General features: G+C 37.8%; 2 protein-coding genes, 1 long non-coding RNA gene and 1 pseudogene across 8 annotated transcripts in view; 1 reads left to right on the top strand and 3 right to left on the bottom strand.

The window, feature by feature from the left end:
• Positions 1-2,649: 2,649 nt before the first annotated feature.
• Positions 2,650-3,261, top strand: LOC127448294 (uncharacterized). Its single transcript, XR_007898502.1, has 4 exons — positions 2,650-2,733; positions 2,817-2,881; positions 2,968-3,018; positions 3,090-3,261. It is a non-coding gene; the product is annotated as an uncharacterized LOC127448294 (long non-coding RNA).
• A 195-nt stretch (positions 3,262-3,456) lies between these two features.
• Positions 3,457-4,871, bottom strand: LOC127448045 (putative nuclease HARBI1; annotated as a pseudogene).
• Positions 4,872-9,085: 4,214 nt separating this feature from the next.
• Positions 9,086-12,356, bottom strand: LOC127448287 (pro-glucagon-like). Of its 2 annotated transcripts, none has more exons than XM_051710710.1 (4): positions 11,655-12,345; positions 11,220-11,327; positions 10,737-10,892; positions 9,086-9,346 (listed from the first exon to the last, which is right to left on the bottom strand). In XM_051710710.1, exons 2-4 carry the CDS (start codon positions 11,318-11,320, stop codon positions 9,226-9,228), a joined length of 378 nt encoding a protein of 125 aa, XP_051566670.1. In that variant the 5' UTR covers positions 11,321-11,327; positions 11,655-12,345; the 3' UTR covers positions 9,086-9,225. The 2 variants fall into 2 exon arrangements, with proteins under 2 accessions (XP_051566670.1, XP_051566671.1); XM_051710711.1 differs by having other exon boundaries at positions 9,209-9,346; positions 10,741-10,892; positions 11,655-12,356.
• Positions 12,357-14,774: 2,418 nt separating this feature from the next.
• Positions 14,775-22,748, bottom strand: part of fap (fibroblast activation protein, alpha) — a 28,017-nt gene continuing 20,043 nt past the window's right edge. Inside the window, exons 20-26 of one of the 5 annotated variants that reach the window (XM_051710635.1) lie at positions 21,873-22,067; positions 19,817-19,871; positions 18,031-18,130; positions 17,540-17,598; positions 17,371-17,443; positions 17,001-17,074; positions 14,775-15,851 (exon numbers count right to left, since the gene is read on the bottom strand). In XM_051710635.1, coding sequence (XP_051566595.1) covers positions 15,750-15,851; positions 17,001-17,074; positions 17,371-17,443; positions 17,540-17,598; positions 18,031-18,130; positions 19,817-19,871; positions 21,873-22,067 — 658 coding nt within the window. In that variant the 3' untranslated portion in view covers positions 14,775-15,749. Of the gene's footprint in view, positions 15,852-17,000; positions 17,075-17,370; positions 17,444-17,539; positions 17,599-18,030; positions 18,131-19,816; positions 20,144-21,872; positions 22,068-22,748 lie in introns of those variants that run through there. The other 4 variants (XR_007898494.1, XR_007898496.1, XR_007898497.1 and 1 more) reach the window with 4 other exon arrangements.

Genomic DNA, 22,748 nt, shown 5'->3' with positions numbered 1-22,748 from the left:
AAGGGGAAATAGAGCCGGCGTTCTCATCAGAGTAAGACGTCGCATAAATCGACCCCTGCTATCCAGTATTCTACTGGCAAATGTTCAGTCTCTGGACAACAGACTCTGCAAGCTGAGAGTGTTGATCTCTTTCCAATGAGAGACAAAGGACTGCTGCATTATCTGCCTTACAGAAACTTGGATGTCTGCGGAGATTCCAGACTCAGCCATCGAACCCGCGGGGTTCTCCGTGCACCAAGCGGACAGAGAGAAAGACCTCTCAGGTAAAAGCAGAGATGGTGGTGTATGTTTTATGACCAACAAATCCTGGTGTGATCAGAGGAATGTACATTCTATCAAGTCTTTCTGCTCTCCTGATCTGGAATTTCTCATGCTTCTGTGTCGACCATTCTGGCTACCGAGGGTCATTATCACAGCTGTGTACATCCTGCCACAAGCCGACACAGACCGGGCACTCAAGGAACTGTATGGGAGTATAAGCAAGCAGTAAACCGCGCATCCTGAGGCTGCGTTCATTGTGACTGGGGACTTTAACAAAGCCAATTTTAAATCAATTGCACCAAAATACCACCAACACATCAGTTTCAACACACGAGGGGACCGGGTTTTGGACCATTGCTACTCTCCCTTCCGGGGTGGCTACAAATCCCTCCCCCGCCCACCATTTGGCAAATCAGACCACTCTTCCATTTTGTATGGACATTTTCAACCTTTCCCTCTCCTTGTCTGTGGTCCCCACATGCTTCAAAACGTCCACCATTGTGCCTGTACCAAAGCAAACCAAAATCACTTGCTTAAATGACTGGCGTCCTGTTGCTCTGACCCACATCATCAGCAAATGCTTTGAGAGACTAATCAGAGATTACATCTGCTCTGTGCTGCCTACATCACTGGACTCACTGCAGTTTGCTTACCGCAACAACCGCTCCACTGATGATGCCATTGCATCTACAATACACACTGCTCTCTCCCACCTGGAAAAAAGGAACACTTATGTAAGAATGCTGTTTGTAGACTACAGCTCAGCATTCAACACATAGTGCCCCCCAAGCTTGATGTGAAACTCCGGGCTCTGGGCTTAAACAGCTCGTTATGCAGCTGGATCCTGGACTTCCTGTCAAGCAGACGCCAGGTGGTTAGAATGGGCATCAACATCTCCTTATCACTGACCTTCAACACTGGAGCCCCACAGGGCTGTGTTCTCAGCCCACTCCTGTACTCCCTGTACACACATGACTGTGTGGCAACACATAGCTCCAATGCCATCATTAAGTTTGCTGATGATACGACGGTGGTAGGTCTGATCACTGACAATGATGAAATGGCCTAGAGAGAGGAGGTGCTTACTCTGACACGCTGGTGTCAGGAGCACAACCTCTCCCTCAACATCAGCAAGACAAAGGAGCTTGCGGTGGACTTCAGGAGAAAAGAGAATGCAGTCCCATCACCATCAATGGAGCACCAGTGGAGAGAGTCAGCAACTTCAAGTTCCTCGGTGTCCACATCACTGAGGAACTCACATGGTCCACCCACACTGAGGCCGTTGTGAAGAAGGCTCATCAGCGCCTCTTCTTCCTGATTTGGCTGAGGAAGTTTGGAATGAACCACCACATCCTCACACGGTTCTACACCAGCACTGTAGAGAGCATCCTGACTGGCTGCATCACTGCCTGGTACGGCAATAGCACCTCCCACAACCGCAAAGCCATGCAAAGGGTGATGCGAACTGCCAGACACATCATCGGAGGTGAGCTTCCCTCCCTCCAGGACATATATACCAGGCAGTGTGTGAAAAACCCGCACCTGCCGACTTCATGACAGCTTCTTCCCCCAAGCAATCAGACTTCTGAACTCTTGTTCTCTCACTATCAATATACATCAGCACTGCACTTTATTAATCTTATTATCTCACACTGGACTGTCATAAATTATATTCTCTCTTAACAACACACTGGCAACTGACTATCAACCGACAGCCTGAATGTCAATAAGTCTCAGTTGCCTCCACTTCTGAGACCGTCAATCCGCGCATCATATCATGTGACTCGTTGTGCATGACACTGCGGAGACTCACAGCATGTGGAGGCTCATGCTACTCTCCACGATCCACTCACAACTTACCACGCGCCCCACTGAGAGCGAGAACCACTAATCGCGACCACGAGGAGGTTAATCCATGTGACTCTACTCTCCCTAGCAACCGGCCAATTTGGTTGCTTAGGAGACCTGGCTGGAATCACTCACCACACCCTGCGATTAAGTTCACGACTTGCGATTCCAGGGGTGGTAGTCAGCGTCAATACTTGCTGAGCTACTCAGACCCTGTGAAAAATAAATATAAAAATATTGTTCAGAATGGTACGTGTAGGCTATTTAAGCACTTAAGCATAATCAGCTTGATACTACAACTGTCCAATCTTATGATGTTATTAATTGCAGCTGCCAAAAAGAAGAGTGAAGTTGCTGCCACTGCGGGAGGGCCACCAACAGCACACTTTACTCCTGCAGAGGAGCTGTCCTTGGAACTGAACAAAGGGAGGCCAATCATTGAGGGAATAGAGGGGGTGAACAGCATCTGAACCCATGCCACCTAGTACAAGGAGTGACTACATAAAAGGTTGATATATGTTTTTGCTTATTGTTGACCAAAGTCTTTGTTCTAACATGTTTTGTTTCATAGTGGTGGCAAATTCTGTGTGCCTGTTGGAGCCACCAGACATCATGCAGGACCCTGTGAGTATGAGATAGTTTAAAGCACTGGTTTACTGTCAATGTTAAGTTGTGATTATTAAACAGAGTTTGACTAATGGTTTCAGGGTGAAGGCCCATGTACAATGGAGTAGGATGAGGAGACTGTGTCTGTATGTTCAAGGAAGCCGAGGTAAACACTGATTGCACATTATACACTTAAAACCCTACTTGTGTGGTACAAATAGTATGTATTTTTCCAACAATTATTGGCTGCAGGACACTGAGACCCTTCTAGGAATCTCTCAGACTGGGACCACAGGTGACAAAGTGAGTATTAACTAATTAATTCAACAAAATGCCAAGAGCATTTCATCAAATTAAACTTTCTGTTCCTACAGAATGCAGAGAACATAAAGACGGTGTACAAGCGCTACCTCCTCAGACAAATAGATGCACTGGATGTAGACATCCAAAAAACTGAAGATGAGAAATTTGGAACTGGAAATCCAATAATTGGAGAAAGATGCAAGAAGAACTGCCATAATCAAGACAATGACACTGACCTTTTGATTTTTGACACCATTTAATTGTATGCTTTCTCCCCCAACAGGCAGCTTCAACTTGAAATAAAATATTCAAATTATGTGACTTGTGTGTCTTATATAATTAAATAAAACTGAGGGGAAAGTGGAAAAAAATGAAAGCTAAAAAAAAAAAAAAAAAACAGATTAAGGAAAGCCTTAACATGAGGATTGGAATATAATGCTAAGCAAAATAATTATTTACATAAATGTCTCTTATAACCCTGCCCGTTTCATTGTCATCGAAAATTGCCTCGTTCCCCCAGTCCTCCTCTACAACCATCCTTGTCGGCCTCTCTCTTCTCAGGCAGGCGATGTTATGAAGTACAACATACGTAACGGTAATGTCACGTGCCCTTTGTGGAGTCACTCGGAGGTGGTTCAGGCACTGGAACCTCGATTTGATGAGACCAAACGCCATCTCTATAGGAGCCCTTGTGCGTGTGTGGGCAACATTGTAGTTGCGCTGTGCCTCTGTCTGGGGCTCCTGATAGGGAGTCAAGAGATAAGGCAGGCAGGCATATCCCTTGTCTCCCAGCAAAACCCCTGAGAATTTGACTGGAAAGAGTAAAAACAATCTATTTTCTGTAATGACAAATTGGTGAAGGTATTTTTAAAGCTGTACTATTTGCCATATTTTAAGTGAATATCCTACCTTGTGCCAGTTGCTGGGAAAGAGAAGAGGCCCGAAAAATTCAGGAGTCATGAGCTGAGGCAGGCCATTTTTCCTCTGCATAAGTGATGACACATTCTGCATCACAGATCATCTGAAAGAATGGAAAATGTAGGTCATTAGACTGGAATAAAATACATGTCTAAAAAGAGGGATGTGGGTAACTACATTTAAATTGTGGAGAAAACTGTTGAATTAGGGATATTCTATTAAAAGATATTTAGATCACTGTAATTTGTAATGAACAGAACAGAACCCTGGTGCCCAGCTTATTGTATAGTACAATCTATTCTACAGTAGTAGCCTACAAGACCATGATCTCAGCGGGACTGTACCTGCACATTGATACTGTGCAATGATTTCCTATTGACGAAGTCTGCTTCACGTGGACCAGATGGATGCTTTATACGCATGTGGGTGCAGTCCAGAGCCCTGATAATGTATGGGAAAGCTACAAAATTTAAATAAAAGTGGTTTGCCTCCAATTGTCACCTCTAACATTAACACTCAAAAATATTTCCTATACAATTAATGGTTGAACTTACCAGAGATTCCATAAAAGGCCTGTTTAATGGTACGAATTCCACTGTGGCTAGGGAAGGTGATGAACACATTGAGCAGCCTTTTTAAAGACAGGTATACCACTCGTACAGAGCTGCAAACTGATGCTTTGGTGATATTCTCTGCATCTCCAACTGTGTACAGAAATGTGCCGCTGCATATTGAGTGCTTTTTGCAATGTGTAGCCTCAGTAATCTACAAATATATGCAATCCCTTCTCTCGAGAGCCTGTACTGCTCATACAGGTAGTTGTCAGGGTAAGCCAAAGAGTCTGATCTGTCCCTGAAAGTATGTTCTCTTTGAAATGCCCTGCGTACTATGACAGCTCCCTCATCCACCACCTCATCAATGAAAGGACATGCCATGATTAACAAAGACCGATACATGGGTTGAGGTCCTTATTTATAGACCTTAATTCATTATAAAAACCATACACCCACTAAACACATCTAACTTTACTTTTTTGACATTGTTTTAAATGTATTAACCAATACATTAACAAATGCATTTTCAAACATGGTTTCCTAACGGGAAAATAGAGGATAGAGGCATATGGATTTAGACTCTACATTTCTGGTCAATATAATTTTTTGAAATTGTACAGTTAACTATTTATGTAGCTATTATCATTCTGTTGGGGTAGTTTAGATTTAAACGTATTTTATGTGGCATAAGCCTAAACGTTTGATATCACATACCATATAATTGAACACATATGTAGGTTTATATCTTATCATTTATCAATGTAGCCTATAATTTATTTAATGTATTATTTAGTATTTATTTAATACCCCTAATTAGGCTGATTAAGCCCGAGAGGGATAAAGGCGACCGGAGACGACAGTGCGACAGAGAGAAAGAGAGAGTTACGGGCAGCTGCCCAACACCTGTGTGTGTTTGTCTTTTTGCTTGTGTTTATTATTAAAATATTATTTATGTTGTCAAGCCTGTTCTCGTCTCCTCCTTTCCCTTTTACCTTGTTACACTGTATACTTACATTTTTGGACTGATAGTTGTTAATAATGTCCAGTAATGTGGTAGCATGCCAGAGAGTCAGTGGTAATATCATCGCTTTCCTGTTGGGTCAGTGTTACAGGAACTCTGGTTAAGCAACAACTCAGGCTTAGCCTGACAGTTAGCCTACCCTGGACCAGGTTAGTTTCTGAGCTTGAACTATGCTGAATTGGCTTTATGGAACCAAATCAACTAACCTTGCTTTATGGAACAGGCCTCTAGTGTCACGTTTAGGTGTGTTTTTGTTTATGTTTTGATTTTTATGTGTTTTATTTTGATAGTTTAGTTGCCATGTTTCCTGTTCCTGTTTATGTCATGTGATTTCCTGTTCCCACCATGTTTCATGTGTTTTGTTCTTATTGGTTCCTTCATTTATTAGTCTTGTCTTGTTATTGGTTAATGTTTCATTGTCTTGCGTTATCTTGTTATCAGTTCTGTTCTGTCACTGGTTCTTATGTTATTAGTTCAGTTTTGTTATTGGTATACAATTAATATTTAATTATAAATTATTGTCTTGTAATCTTGTTACCCTATGTCTGTATATTTAAACCCTCATATCTGCCTTTGTCCTTTGTCAGGTATTGTGAGTGTAATGTTGCTCCATGGGTTTCATCAGTGCTCATGGTAATAGTCATAGTGAAGTAACATTATTTCTAGTTAAGCTATAGTTTAAGTTTTGTTTTTGGATTTATGGCACTTTGTAAATTATTTATAGTGTTAAATTCATATAGGTACTCCCCTGCTCAAACAAGTAAATGTGTTGGCTTGATTTATTTTGATGTTTTGTTTGACAGGTAGTTTGTAGCATCATCTGACAGCTCTGAGAGGCACCTGCTCCCAGGACGGTCTGCAACTCTGGCTCCAGTGCCATTTTCTTCTTGTTGAAGGACTGGAGACGTGCAGCCCCTGTGTGCCTGACAGCACTGGATAATTGACATTTCCATAAGGCTTTGGTAACTCGCATCATCTACTGTCAGTATCACGGTAGAGACGGTGAGGTAGGCAGAAACGACACATCAGGACTGCATTCTTCCAGTGTAGACCACCAAGGTAAATCCACAGGGATTATGAGGATAGCTCATTTGAGAAGATGGCTTGGAGCATCAATCTAAACTTTGTTTGTTGTATTGACAGAATGAAGCCATTCCATTTGACACATGGATATACTATTTGATTGTTTTCCCACATGAATTGTTTGATTTGGTTGCATGTCAACTTGACGGATGGCATTAAAACCGCTCATGAAGTCTGAGTGGTATCCATTTTCTTAAAGGGGTGGTAAGGTGTATTATGTGGATAAATGTGTAGTTTATTTCAGTGGGATTCCTCTTGTAAATCATCTAAACTTCAAATCTCAACTGCTTCTCCACTGATTTCACTTCACGACCAGGATTTTACATCGGACATAAAGTGGCATCCCAAAATGGTTTATTGTACAAAAGAGAAATTTAATTGAAACCAAACATTGAAATGTGTTACTATAAACCGTACAGATCGCAGCCTGCATAATTAACACGAGATTCATTGTTTCAAAGTAGCTTTACAGAAAATTATGTTGGAATGTTTAATGTCTTAAAATTGTTCGTTTTTATTCCCCCGGAGAGCAAGTCAAAGGCGACTGTGGCAAGGTACCAAAACACAGTAAAATGGTTGGTTGTTAATTGGCACAGGCTGCAGTTAGTAGCCATCACTCAGGGGGACATGGTGTTGGGAGTGGGACATCAGGCAGGACCGAAGCTAGATCTGGCAGACTCTGGTAACACTGGGTATGTATCCCGAGGTTGAGACTGGGAAACCAATAGAGTAATATTAGCGTAGATGCCATTCACATTAAAGCAGAGTTATAGAATGAGAAGTGTCCAGTTCTGGCAGACCTAACTAAAGCAGCAAAACTATGAGTTGGGGGGTATAAATTAGGTGTGTGCCTGGCTGAAATCTAAGTCTTTAGTCTAGACTTTGAGTGTGCCTGAGCCCCGAACAATGTTAGGAAGGCTAATCGTGAATGGTGGTGGCGTAGTGGGCTAAAGCACATAACTGGTAAGCAGAAGGTTGCTGGTTCAATCCCCACAGCCACCACCATTGTGTCCTTGAGCAAGGCACTTCAGTTGCTCCGGGGGTATTGTCCCTGTAATATTTACACTAAGTCGCTTTGGATAAAAGCATCTGCCAAATGTAATCGGAAAGGAGCCAAATAGTGAAAATCTACCTCCTTATGTGGATTTTGATATTCTAGGTACTGTCAACCATTTTACAAAGATGCACCAAAACACTTCCCCGGACTTTCAGCTTCATCATATGACCTTCCCAACTCCATCTGTGAAGCTGACTCTCTTTCTGTCGTCAAAAAATGACTGAAAACACATCTTTTCCATAAGCACTTGAACAGTCATTAAAAAAATATATATTCTTGTTGCACTTTAATCTGTTTTTAATACTATTCTGATGCTAGGGAAACTTTGTAATATGGCACTTTTCATACCACTGTCTCCTTAAGATGATTCGCTTATGTTTTCCTCTTTTGTAAGTTGCTTTGGATAAAAGCATCTACCAAATGAATAAATGTATCATCATGCTGGAATGGTGATCATAGTGAACATGGATAACAGATCTGCTGCATTCCATTCAACTCAGAGTCAGATTTTCCTACTTGGGAAAAGTGCAATGGAACACCACTTGAAGTTGGAATTCTAACTTGGAAACCTGTGCGGAAATGTTCAAATCCCAGTTTGCTGAGATGCAGGTTCATGATGCCACAAACATGTCGGCACCTGGGGAGTTACACAAAGCGATAAACATTCACTTTTATTAAATAATATTGATAAATGAGTTCATGAAATTAAAGCTTGCAGAAACCGGTGTATAAAACATGATGAATTATACTCTATTTGATATTCATAGACCTGTAGCACATGCTTGTGTTGCAGCATTGTTTATCAACTGGGTTGCAGACAATATGGCGACGGCGCTTGTGACATCATCGGAATACTATCGACAGAAGTTCACTTAAGAAGCTAGACCATTAAAAGCTTTAAGTACAAGTATACATTTTGTAAGTCAAATTAATACAAAATTTGACCAGTAGCCATTGTAGTGGCAATAAAATTGGGCTGATATGATCATATTTCTTGGTTCTAGTCTGCAGTCTAGCTTCTGCATTGTGAACCAACTGAAGTTAATTTATTGAACCTGCATTTACTGAACATCCTCCCAGTAAAGCATTACAATAATCTAGTCTTGAGGTCATGAATGCATTAGTTTTTCAGCATCAGATCAGAAACTGAGAGCATGTGTCGTAACTTAAAATGATTTCTGAATTTCTTTTATTTCGCAAAGCGCCAAACATGAGATGAATATCATTAAATTTGCTCTGGAACCATATGGGCTAGAATCTAAATTTCCACTGAATCCTTCAATGGCCCCAGTCTCTGGGGACCTCTAGTTGAGTTGACCCATATCTTATTCAGAGAGGGAAAAAAAAACAAACAAATATACTGAATATTTTAAAAATGGACATTGGTTTACAGGGTAGATCAAAAACACCACCACCAATGAATCATTGTGCTTCATTTGAAGAGTTTTATTTGCATGATGCAAGGAAACTTACAGGACTAGTCCTTACAACAAAAACAAACAAACAAAAAAAAAAACACTGTATGGTGGAATATCGCAGGAATTCAGGGTAGTTTATCTCTGTCTGGAGAATCTTCAGTCTCGTCTTCCTCTCCCTGTCTTTAGCCAGGAAACAAACTCTTTTGCCGCCTGGTCCTGCAGGTATGAGCTGACATCACTAGTGTATGTGCCGTCTGCATGCCGTCGTGTAGGGACTCTGGGGGGGAAAAGTGGAATAATGCGGAAAGGTAAATCTCCTTTTAAGTCTGAAGTAAACAAATAATAAAAAGAGGAAACATTTTGAACAATTTTATGATGGGGTAAAATACATTCGACAAATTACTTTTTTATATAAAGTACACATCCCATAGTCACTCAATTAATGAGGTCATTAAGCTGCATTTATAATAATACATCAACTTTAGGAAAGCATTTCATGTTTCGTATTACACGGCTCTATGGAATAGGCCTGCTTGTTTCTGATTGGTCTCTTGCAGCATTCTGTGGTCAAATATTTCTGAATAATGACCATTGTTTATACCATAGCATCACTAATGATAATGACTGGCTGGCAATACTGTACATCACCCCTTACTTAGCCATGCTTAAATTCTAAAGCCATTCTGTCTTTAACAAATGTATTTACCATTGAAGCACGTTGATGACCGCTCTGTTAATTTTTCTTATAACTGTTCAGCTGATGTTAAAAGTTGGTTGGTGAATAATTTTCTCCAGTGAAACATGGATAAAACAGAATTGATCCTTTTTGGTCAGAATCGATGTGGTAAGGATATGACCGATAGTTTGGTTTATTGCCTGGAATAAACAAGCACTTCCATGTAAACAATATGGAGTCATTTGACTCTGACCTTAAATTTGATCAGCAGATAAAGGCTGTTGTGAAAAACAGTTTCTTTGAGTTAAGATCCATTTCAAAAGCTAAAATCTATCCTTTCTTTTAAAGATTTGGAAAAAGTTATACATGCTTTTATTTCTACCCGTTTGGCTATTGTAATGTCCTGTATTAGGTATTAGTCAGTCCTCTGTTTCTTATGCTGCATTGAGGCTTTTAACAAATACCAAAAAAGGATCATATTACACCTGTTTTGTCATCATTACATTGACTACTGGTGACATTTAGAATCCAATATAAGGTGCTACTTTTTGTTTTTAAAGCCTTACATGGAGTGTACATTAAAGATTTAATCACACTTTACCAATCCCAGAGATCTTTGTGTTCTACTGACCAGCTGTTCCTGAAGTGCAAGGGTGACCATGCTTTTTCCATTGCAGCCCCTAGATTGTGGAATGATTTGCCTCTGTCTATTAAATTCGCTACCTGCATTGATGCATTTAAGAGCGGCCTTAAGACTTATTCAAAAGCCAATGTAAAAAATAAGTTTTTCTAACATTGTTAATGGTAATTGTTTTAATCTATGTCCTTTTTTCCTTGTAACGTTGTAAATGTATATCTCTGTACAACACTTTGGTCTACTCTTGTGGCTTTGAAAGTGCTTTGTAAGTTGAGTTAACATTTTGACAACCTCACTGATGTTCATTCAACATGTGCATAATTTGGCCAAAATGACTTGATAAAACAAACATACCCACTTCTTTTGGAGTTCATTAACCACTGAACAAAGTCCTGTGCTCTTCTGGTCTCCAGGTATTTACTGTAATCGTTTGAGAAAGTTCCTTCTGAATGTCTCTTCATGTTGGTTACTTCTCTTGGGTCATTAAATAATGCGTCATCAGACATAAGGCTGAAAGTCAAGAAAAAATCATGAATATTAACTGCATCAATTTCAAAGAAACAAACACAAAAATGCCTTACCAATGGGTGAGTCTCGAAACCTGTCAAGAACATGCCCGGGTCATTTTTCACCCCCAAATCATGACACTAATATCAGAATATATAATGCCTTTTGATTTTTGGGTGGAATGTGACCTGGACGTGTTTTAACCCAAAAGTTAAGGGTGGAGAAGACACCTTGTGACCAAAAATCTTATTTATATACTCTATAGTCAAGTGCATAAAATCCATGTTTAAAATATGAAAAAAATAAATCAAATAATTTAGCTGCTCTTACCTGGTATTTTCTTCCGTGTCTTGAGTGGGAATCTGCAGGCTTCTGTGGATCAGGATGAGGAGTAACAGTCCAATGAAAGAGTAAATCCTTTCCATCATCATACTGTACCTGAGAATACAAACCACACAAAACTCAAATGCTATTTATGCTTTGTGTTAATAGTTAATCAGTGTAGTTATAGTAACGAAATGTCTAGAATTTCAACAACAAAACAAACTTGTTTTCCAGTAAAAATGTCTAAATATTCTTAAAACAAGATTAACTTCAGTTTATGTTATTTGAAAACAAGTCTTAATGTTTTATGCAGTTTTGCTTCTCAAGTACAGTAAATGTATCTTGTTTTAAGGAAGTTAAGATACTTTTACTGGAAAACAAGGCAAAATACTGATTAAGAAATATCCCCAATATTTATGCAATATTTCCTGCATTGCTCACCTGGATTATATTGGGTTGTCACGGAGAAGAAAGATCTTGATGTTATCTCGCTGGTTTCTCCTTCCGGCTCCCAGTGCGATTTCATGGTCCCTGCCTCATGTTTGGAGTCTTATATGGGGATGCCCAGGTGGCATGGTCGACGTGCACGCACACACACACACTTATTACTTTCAATCCATTAATCAAGATTCCATGTGAATGCACGGATATATTTGCACTGCAAAGCTGTTTAGAATGAGAGATGGGGAAATAGTCAGACCAGCAAAAAACTGTCACTGAAGGGGAAAGATAAAACGGAATGCTGTCCTGTTAAAAAAATACAGAGCAACTTGATATTTCAGAAAGAGGTACGTTCAGTTACATTTCCAGGAAGTGATGTTTGTGCTATGAAAGCTTTTTCTCTTTTGCCATTTTTTGATCAATTGGCATCCTCTTTCAAAATCGAGAATCTTGTGATACTATGTACTGTATTATTTTTAAGGTTTGCATTGGGAGCCAGAACTATGACTAAAGTTTAAATCTGAATTAATTTGTTAATTTTAATTTTATACATGTGACATTTGACAAATTTGATTTTTGTGGTGGATTTTATAAATATATATTTTATAACATCATTTTTTATTATTCTTTTAGAGGTGGAACTAGCTGTTCATTTTAAGATTATTAAATCGCAGGTTTAATTTTTCTAATTTCAGAACTCCCAATACAAATCTCTAGAAATTCAAATCGTAAACAAAGTAGGCAAACAAAGAGATTCAAACACTTTAGTCATTGTTCTGGCTCCATATGTGGAGGGATTTACAGGCCCCAAATATTGTTTTTTTCTTTTTTAAACACTTAAGCCACATTTCATAATGTATGAATTACATGGACATGTTCCACTAACATTTGACAGCAACAAAGTGTCATGTCTTGATTTTGAATGTCTTGATTTTGAACAGTATAGGGCTATATAAATTTTTCCCCTCCACTTATTAATCATATTTAAGTGTCCAAACACTACTTTCAGATCATAAACTTCAAGTGTTTTAGTTTTACTCTAAAATAGATGTCAGTTCTGTTCCGTTTTTATTTGCTTCAAGATTTTTATGCTTTTTAGTTTTGGTTGACAATTTTATGACAGTCATGATAAAGGTTCTTTAATGAATGTATGAACAAAGGTTATACAGTTTCATTTATTTTTATCAAAGCCACCGCATTCCTTCAGTCTTCTAGAAATCAATATAATCGCATCTAATTAAGATTTTTCTGATCTAAATATTATTTCCCAAACTGTACATTTTGCTGTTGTCTCAGGCAATTATTTCATATAGCTGTGCTAGTTTCATGTCTATTGCACTCCATACTCTTTTTCTCAAATTATGAATTCATGTCCAGTTATTATATTTAAGTAGCCATCATGCCTTGTAACAAGTGGGATAAAGTACAGTTAGCTGGTTATCACAAAATAACCCCCTTTTAGAGTGAATCAATATCATTGTACTTGTACAGTGACAGTAAATAGCTTGACTCGACCTGTTCTGGTCACCCTGTTGGGGTTTATTTTGCAATAACTGGGTTGTGTATCGATACGGAAATCATGATTCAGTTCTGATTCAGCTTTCAATTCTGATTCATTTTGGTTCATTTTAGTTATGTCTATTTTCCTTACATATGAAAGAAATTCTCTCTCCACTAATGCTGTAAATTTATACAGGGGAGCTTCTAAATATTAAAGTTTCGCTATTGTTCTTTGTTACGTTTAAAGTTAAGTTTGTACGTGGAGTGAGTTAGTTCAGCAGAACGCTTGGATATCTGCAGGACGGGAGGCGCTTTAGAAATACATTTTCAAGAAAAGTAAAAGATTGATTTTAGGTATTGTTATTGAGATTACAAATTAAGATCGCGATTGTTCTGTATTTTTACCGAGTCTTAATGACCGACTGACCTTATATTATCCCTTACATTCTTACTCGGTACACATCTTAAGATGACTCTTATCTGTTACTCTTTCAGCAGTGATTTGGACTGAAATATATTTATGTGGGTTTTCGCAGAGATGGGCCACTTCTATTAAAATAAATGGGAGAAATTGGAATGCTCAACCAAGCAGCTCTGAGCACCCAACAGTCAACAGATGAAGGAAGTCCCGCCTTACAGTTAAGAGCAAATCACCTTTTAGATACAGACATCGCCTGTCAATCAACTCGAGAACACACATGCGCATTGGCTATACAAGACGGGAATTTTTTTTTCTTTTTTTTTTTTTGTGTAATATGAAGTAAAGAAGCACAATTTATGATTCCAGTACTGTCAGATTTGTATTGCTAATGTAATCTTGACCAGCTGTTTTTGAGATTTTGGTCTTTCTCCATTCAAGTACATAGGAGCTGCACTGGCATGACTGGAAATATCCTCCTGAGAGCATTTCAAAGATGGCCGATAGTGGACTGACTTGCTAGAACGACTTTGGCTTTAGCTGATATTCCTACAAAATCGGTAACGTCCAATTCTGAGAGTCGTTTTAAGAATCTAACTTTCACTAGCTAGGCTACTTCCTTTTGTCATGCATTTCTAAGTTTAACCAGCAGAAGGCGTTGTTCCTAAATGAAGGTGGGTAAAAATATAGTTTTTCCCGATGCATCGCGATCTTCATTTGAATGATCTCGATATCGATTTTTAAATCCCAAGATCGGTCTTTTACTCTACGCGCAACCCTCCACTATGAGAGGAAATCACTTGCATTAACAACCAATTTTCGTGTGACTAAAATGTATATATTTGGCAACTCGCTGGTAAACGTTCACATTTCACTCACTAGTAATCATGTAGTATAGTGGTGAATTATTCAGCAGCAAAATCCTTTCACTGCATGTTGAGAGTAAAAGTTGTTCCGTGTAATGTGTCCACAGATGAGATCCACCCAACCCATATGTCTCTTTTAAAACTCTTTCTGTTCTGTACAGTCAGTTGTTGATCAAATATATATATATATATATATATATATATATATATATATATATATATATATATATATATTTTTTTTTTTTTTTTTTTAATTAATGCTAATCAGGCATAACACAGATGAGATATAACCATTCCTGTCTCTCTCCTTAACATGTGCTCATTTACAGACACTATTTACAAAAATGCTGGTGGTTAAAGAGACAGTACCTGTTTTAGCATGTGTTCAATGAACAAATTTTGCCATTAAACAAACATGTAACAAAAAATATGAAATATAATATTTATTGATTAAATACATGGATTTGTTCATTTTTAGAAAGCCAAAATGTGACCAAAATGATGAAAAATTAATAAAATATAATTATTAAAAATAACATTTATATTTTCGTAATTTACCTAGTTAGAAGGTCCCCTGTTTAATTAACAGCATTAGCTGGGAGAGAATTTATTTCATATGTAAGCAAATGGGACATGAACATACCCATATGAATCAATATCAAATCAAAATCTAGTCGAATCGAGAGCTTGTGAATTTAAATCGAATCAGGAAATCTGTATCAATACCCAGCCCTATCCAAAAATTGCCACATTCACCACTTACAATGAACTATGATGTAGGCTATTAAGGTATAACACATATAATATGTAAAATATCTCTAAAAAAGAAACAGAACATCCAGATGTAGAACATTTTCAGACATGGTAATATATATATTTTTTCAGTTGGATATATGAAATATAAAATATCGAGTCAAAAGACTAAAAGCATTCACATCTAGAATGTTTCAGTTGATCCGTGTTTTCAAGTCAGTGCACAAACACAACTGTATAAAACACTATGGATTCCACAATCAATCTGTAAACATGCCAGAAATCTGAGACATACACTACATTCATAGCAGGTCACATTCATAGTATAATTGCCACAGCAATTTGATAAGAAAAACAACAGCTTGTACAAAGTTCACATTAATAAAAAAATAACAAAAATCAAACCCGTCTTAAGTGTCAATGTCACTGACTAAGATAAGTCATGTCTTTCTTTGTTTCATATACAGACTAACATGGAAAGAATCTGTCATTAACAGTCTTTTGTGTCAATTTAAGAAGGATTATGCATTGCCCTCATAATGCATCAATATGTCAATTTTATTTCTTCTCAGTAAAGCACTTCTGCAGAAAGTGGTTCAGGTGTGTGTAGAGGTGGTATCGGGCTTTACCAGACAAACTGTGATCCTTATCAGTGTACCACTGAAAAATAAATCACACATTTACATACGAGTGCAGAAAGATTAGAAATTATTAGGGAAAAAAAGGAAAATATCAGAGCTTTATTTGTGAATCTCACAACACATTTCCCAGGTCACATTTCACCCTAATAAATAATAATAATAATAATAATAATAATACAATATATATATATATATAATATGTGTGTATATATGTGTGTGTATATATATTTTTATTATTATTATATTTTATCCCCTTTTCTCCCAATTTGGAATGCCCAACTCCCACTACTTAGTAGGTCCTCGTGTTGGCGCGGTTACTCACCTCAATCCGGGTGGCGGAGGACAAGTGCCTCCGCTTCTGAGACCGTCAATCCACGCATCTTATCATGTGACTCGTTGTGCATGACACCGGAGACTCGCAGCATGTGGAGGCTCATGCTACTCTCCGCGATCCACGCACCCCATTGAGAGCGAGAACCACTAATCGTGACCACGAGGAGGTTACCCCATGTGACTCTACCCTCCCTAGCAACAGGGCCGATTTGGTTGCTTAGGAGACCTGACTGGAGTCACTCAGCACACCCTGGAGCGTCAACACTCACTGAGCTACCCAGGCCCCCATTAAAAAAAATATTCTTACGATTTTTGCTTTTGTGACATTATCTAAATGACAATTAAGCACATTTTCCCCCAGAATCTCATTACTGTAATGTGTTCGTATATTTTACTTTTTTCTAATTCCTACTATTATTCTCAATAGTGATTCTAATTTGATTCTCATTACTGTAATGTAGTTTTTGTAAAAATAAATAAAAATACTGCAATACAATTTCTTTTTCAAATACTGCCATGATGCCTTCCATGAATTCATACTTTACAATACAATTTATTTAGTTTAATTTGTATATTTAATATACATTATTTTTCACATTAAAGATATATATATATATATATATTTTTTTTTTCAATAAGGTAATAAGAATTGGGGGTAAATATTTAATTGTCATGAAAATAATGTCACAATATGAAATCATACCGGTCCTAAATAAAAATAGGCTCCATTTTCATTTTTCTCTTTTGACTTTGGGGCGAAATATGATCCAGACATGTTCTTGTCAGTTTTTGTGGGATTCACCTAATAATATTTTATTACCTCATCAATACCTACCATTGCTTCAAAGTCAACTTGATTTTCCACCAAGGCTTTGGAAATCTGGGCAGCCTGCTGGAAGTGCACATTGTCTAAAGCAGTAAAATAAAAAACAGCAGTAACAGTAAGAGACATGAACAAACAAAACAAAAAATAGTTTTATCAATACTTTGCAAATGTTCCAAAATGGCAATAATCATATCGCAGTTCAAATCGCAATTCGATTATTTATTTATTTATTTATTTTTTTTTGCCCAAATCGTTCAGCCCAAGTCAGCAGCTCATGTTTTGAAACAGAGCAAATCTGTCAGATTAAAAATACGATCTATAAACATCACACTGAATTCATGTCCTGAATACTCTCAAGTTTAGATGAAAATAAGTTTACCATCTGCAGTTCCGTGTACCAGCATATATTGTACTGACTTAAAGTTTAATGCCCTGCTGGTCACTGTGGAATTCTGCAAACAAGCAAAGCAACAACATATATGAAAATCTGCATCTATGACTGCACATTACAAAAATGCTTATTACTGCTTGTTTTTTTTATAAATTACTTTATAGCTTTCAGAGTTTTCTTCAGGGCGATGCATGTATCTCTCTGTATATACTGCATCTGTAAAGAACACAATAAAATATATATTTAAAAAATAATAATAATAAAAAATGATTTATATGTACAGCAGGTGTGTAAGTTATCAGCTATATTAAGAAAATCCTGCACACTAACATAATTGCAAATACAATCTCAACTTATTACAACAATTACATTTGTCGGCATTGCATTCTTTGTTTTTAAATGCCTGATGAGGGTTGTGTGACTGAAATGTTGTAACAAATTTTGATTGTTTTTTCAAACTAAGGTAGTGTGCAGGATTTTTTTTTCTTAAAATAATTGTAAACAGATTTTATTTTGAATACAGACAACAACTATTGAATGCATAGTCAGTAATTATGTCTGGCCAGTAATAAACATTCTCTAAGTTAAATTTGCTGAGTTGTTTTGGTTGTTTCGGATATCTGAAAATCCCAAAGTTAATTCCCATACCATAATACTCCCACTTAGCAACAGGAGCCACAGCTATTCCACATTTGAACAGTCCACTTCCTGATCCCAGAACCATGGAGGTCACATAGCCACCATATGACTGAGCAAGACAAATGTTTTAGAAATTAGTATGACTTTCTATTTTTAAGTATAGATGAGTGCTATTATCTTAAACAAGAACCAGACAAATTTTGAATGTTGGCTTGATTAAGCTTTGTCTGAAATTTTAAAACAACTTTAAAGTCTCAATTGACTTCTGTTTGATTTATTTGGAATAGTAAGCACCGATCAGTCATTCAGAATAAGACCATAAATGTGCATTAAGAAAGTAAATGCGGTCAATGTTTATTTAATTTTTACTTTAAATAGGCTTGAAGTTTTAATGTTAAATATGTCTTGTGTACTTGCATTAAAATGAGGTTGCAAAGGTGTTTTGAGTTGTTGCTAGGGTGTTCTGGGTGGTTGTTAGGCGGATGCTAGGGTGTTCTGAGTTGTTTCTAGTCAGTGCTATTTGCTAATGTGTTTAAAGTGGTTGCTAGGCAGTAACTCAGGTGTTCTGGGTGGTTGTTAAGGTGTGGCTCAGTTGCTAGTGTCAGTAGCGGTTCTAGCTTGTATGGCGCCCTGGACGAAACCCGCTTCAACACACCCCCAAAGTTGTTGACGGGGGCAGATGTCTGTGTGGGTGCCTCGTGCCGCCCCCCCACAAGATGCCGCCCTGGGCAACTGCCCATGTCGCCCATGCCTAAATCTGCCACTGGCTAGTGTGTACTGAGTTGTTTCTAGGTGGTTTTAGCTCTAGGATAAGTTACAGTTTAATATTTTGTTCTCATGTTAGGGATTTTGGAAAAAAAACAAACTTTTACTCAAGTTTGTACTGTATGTTGCAACCTAGTCTCATAGAATAAACATTACTATAACTACATTTTTGCAAACTGCCTTTTATGTGCCACATTCTACATTTCGTCACAGTTTCCTGGTGAAATGAACACTAGAGGCGCTACAACAATGTGCGTTTTCTTCACCTTCACACAAATCACAAGTACAACAGCTGATTATGACTTTATAAACACTTATTCTTCGCACTATTACTCGCATACTGCTTTATGATATCGAAACACTTTACTTTAACGCATCTTTTTGAAAAATGATACATTTTAACACTTGTATACAGACCCACCTACATTTACACACTTATTCCAACATGATTAGCATCCACAGTAGCTCACCTGATAGTGAGTGTTTGACTTTGAACTGCGGTTCGAGACCAGCCAAGCACGCAAGCTGACACGTGAGACAAAAGTCTCAGAAGCGGCATGAAATGACATGGTTGCTTCAGAAAATGTGCCTTTCATTTCGCCTTTTTGTTTTTGGACACTATCGGTTAGGTTTAGGTGTTGGTTTATAGAAAGGATGTCTGTTTAACTCTCATTTGATTTTAGATCACTACTGGTTAGGTTTAGGTTAAGGTTTGACGTTAATGAGGTACGTTTTACTCATTAAAACCTCCATCTAATATTCAACTTTAAAACCTTGTCTGATTATGACACCATTGCACTCATTTTTGGCGCCCCCCACTGGACATTTCACTGGGAAACTGCAGCCAAACGTGCAATAAGGCACGTAATTTCGTTTTGCAAAAATGTTGCCACGGTCACGTAATGTTCATGAGACCAGTCTGGTATGTTGACAGCATTTTAGCTATGTCAAACCAACATAAAACTCATTGTTAGCATTTACAGACATGTTAGCACTTAAATTAAAGTGTCTAGGGAGAGATTCCACTTACCCAACCCCACATCGCAATTCTGTCTTTGTCAATAAAACCCATTTCAATGAATTTTCTGAAATTAAGCACAGACAGTCACATTAACAATTATGACGATATTCCAAAACAAAATCTTGTGTAGGTGATAGTTGAGATTTGTTTTATTTTTTATCATTAAATGTGTCCAAAGTGATTCTGTCTATCAAAATATGGTCCAAACCATAGTTTAATGTCTTCTAATGCTTATTTTTTGGCACACCATGCAGTAATGCAAACCATGATACTGTAGATCAGTTGAAGCTGCTTTTAGTCGTTATGCCCCCAAAAGACAAGTTCCAGAGATTCACACTGTGAAAACAAGCTCTTGAAAGTTAGCTTTTAATAAGCTTTTGATTAATATATGTTTAAGTCACTGTAGCCATTGTATTCGGAAGCCCGTCTTTTTTTCTTGTCATCACGACTTAATTTACTCTTCTGTTCTCATGATTTCACTTCAAGTTCCCGCGAAAAAAACCATTTTGGCGCCTGGAGCAGCTTAAAATGTCACAGGCACAGCATCTTCATTTTCTGTTTATTGCAACAGTAGATTTCTCTAGGTCAATGAGATGGATTTTATATCAGTTATCTAGTGATTTGCAAGTCTGCTGACCTGCATCTCTCAGTCATCATCTGGTATCCATGGAGTAATGATGGGAAAATGAAGTTTTATAAAGCAAAAGGGCTTTCATTACAAATGTACTGAAATTGGGTTCGTACTCAAAGCTTCTGTACAAGGATCATTTTACTACCAACTGGCGGTCAACTAGTAATAAATCCAGAATTTATCAACGCTATTATGTAGGTTTTTTTTCTCCCCTTTTTGGAATGCCCACTTCCCAATGCGCTCTAAATCCTCGTGGTGGCGTAGTGACTCGCTTCAATCCGGGTGGCGGAGGATGAATATCAGTTGCCTCTGCGTCTGCGACCGTCAATCTGTGCATCTTATCACGTGGCTTGCTGAGCGTGTTACCGCGGAGACCTAGCGTGTGTGGAGGCTTCACACTATTCTCCGCGGCATCCATGCACAACTCTCCACATGCCCCAACGAGAGCGAGAACCACATTATAGTGACCATGAAAAGGTTACCCCATGTGACTCTACCCTCCCTAGCAACCGGGCCAATTTGGTTGCTTAGGAGACCTGGCTGGGATCACTCAGCACCCCTGGATTCGAACTCACGACCCAGGCCCCCGTTTTCGTCTTTTTTAACTAAAGTGTTTATAAATAAATATCTAATAAGCAAATGAAGGCTAAAAAGGTTTCATGAGTTAAGAAGTTACTGTGTTCTCTTAAAAATAAAAACAATGTCTGAGACTAAATTAATAACTGATTATTAATGTCTAGACTGGAAAATAAATATGCTTGTGGGATGGGCTGTAACTTTTTATTAAATGGGTGTGAAATGCTTATGTGACTGTGTTGGGTTCAAATTTTAATGGGACTTGTGCTTCTTTTGAACCACATACCGAAGCAGTCATGTGATTTTCAGATGAATGAAGCTTTGGACATACCAGAACACTTTATTTCCCAAAAATACAGTGCTTCAATGTATACAGTGCTTCAATGGCACAAAGTTATTTCAGCTGTCGTCAGGCCTTAATTAATGAGATGCATGATGCGCTCCTGCTCCTCTGACATTGCAGTCCTGAATGAAGTCTCTGGAATGATTCTGCAGTGATTTACACTCAAGACAGCAAAAAAAGCGATAAACCATGGACAAAACAGGCTTCCATAGTTTATGCTTCTTTTCAATTTATTATTATTACATATTAAAAACTATTTTTAAAATAATAAGAATAATTAAAAACTACATATGACAACTTTGCTTTCAGTCAGCTTGACCTTAATCAACCTGTTTTTGACACACGCTCCACAACAAGCACTTTCCCTCTTGTAGGAAGCCGTCAGATTTGAGTCATGTCTGCCTCGTATTGCTGGTACGTCTGTGAGTGTTACATCACGCTAAATGATTCTACGTTATCATCACTCGTGCAAGTCGTTAGCACAGAGCGTGTGCACATCGTTGTCTTCGCCTCACCTCACGGCCGAGATCTGATCTTCCACCTCATATGTTCCCAGTCGCTCGTAGATGGCGTGCATTATCTCATCACCCTGGTAACCACTTCCCCTGCCATCAAATCTGGCAATGACCACCTTCTCTGTGCTGCACAGGTACGTCACCCACTCCAGACGAAAGACATAATCCGTGTTCTGGCTGGACGGACCTCCATACCTTTACCATGAACATGAAAAACAAAACTGTTACAAAGAAACGTCCCAAACAGCTACTATGCAGCAATTTAAAAATGTCATAAAATATATCTTTGTAATGAAATTAAAGATGGGTAGTTCACATGAAATGCTTTTGAAATGTTGACATGTGACATGCTATTCTCCATCTACAGTAAAACTATTCTAAACAGCAATTTTGCTAATTCGTTTATAAATACTATTCATGAAAATTGCATGCTTTTCACTGCAAAGAAATAACTTTCCAAATCAGCATTTATGTCTTGTGTTCCTTTACAAATTAAATATCTTTAAAAATCTAACACAAGGCAGAACGTTAGTCACAGTCAATATTCATTTCCATTGCATCTTTTTCCATACCAAAAATAAAACATTTGCATTTTGCCCATTCTGTGTTCCACAGAAAAAAGAAAGTCGTATACGTTTGACAGAATTTTCATTTGGTATCAATTTAAAACAAATTAAGAAATGCACTTAAAAATCAAAACTGTTTAAGGTAATAAGGCATCTTTTAAGAGAATATATCTTGAATTACGTGGCAAATTGTTTCTCATTTTAAGCAAAGCATTTCACTAGATTTATTTTTAAAACAAGAAAAATAAACCAATTTGGAAATGGGGCAAGAAATATAAACGTAACTCAAGATATTTTGTTTTTTAAAAAC

This window comes from Myxocyprinus asiaticus, chromosome 11 (assembly GCF_019703515.2).
Source record: "Myxocyprinus asiaticus isolate MX2 ecotype Aquarium Trade chromosome 11, UBuf_Myxa_2, whole genome shotgun sequence".
Lineage (NCBI taxonomy): Eukaryota > Metazoa > Chordata > Actinopteri > Cypriniformes > Catostomidae > Myxocyprinus > Myxocyprinus asiaticus.
This window is presented reverse-complemented; position numbering and strand designations above follow the sequence as displayed.

What these genes read in the sequence shown, in the direction of transcription:
- LOC127448287 (XM_051710710.1), bottom strand. Translation starts at nt 11,320, where the DNA reads ATGATGATGGAAAGGATTTACTCTTTCATTGGACTGTTACTCCTCATC. An exon ending in GACACGGAAGAAAATACCAG is followed by an intron (nt 10,893 to 11,219) that starts GTAAGAGCAGCT and finishes CTTGACTTTCAG; the next exon opens with CCTTATGTCTGATGACGCAT. An exon ending in ATGAACTCCAAAAGAAGTGG is followed by an intron (nt 9,347 to 10,736) that starts GTATGTTTGTTT and finishes TTTCCCCCCCAG; the next exon opens with AGTCCCTACACGACGGCATG.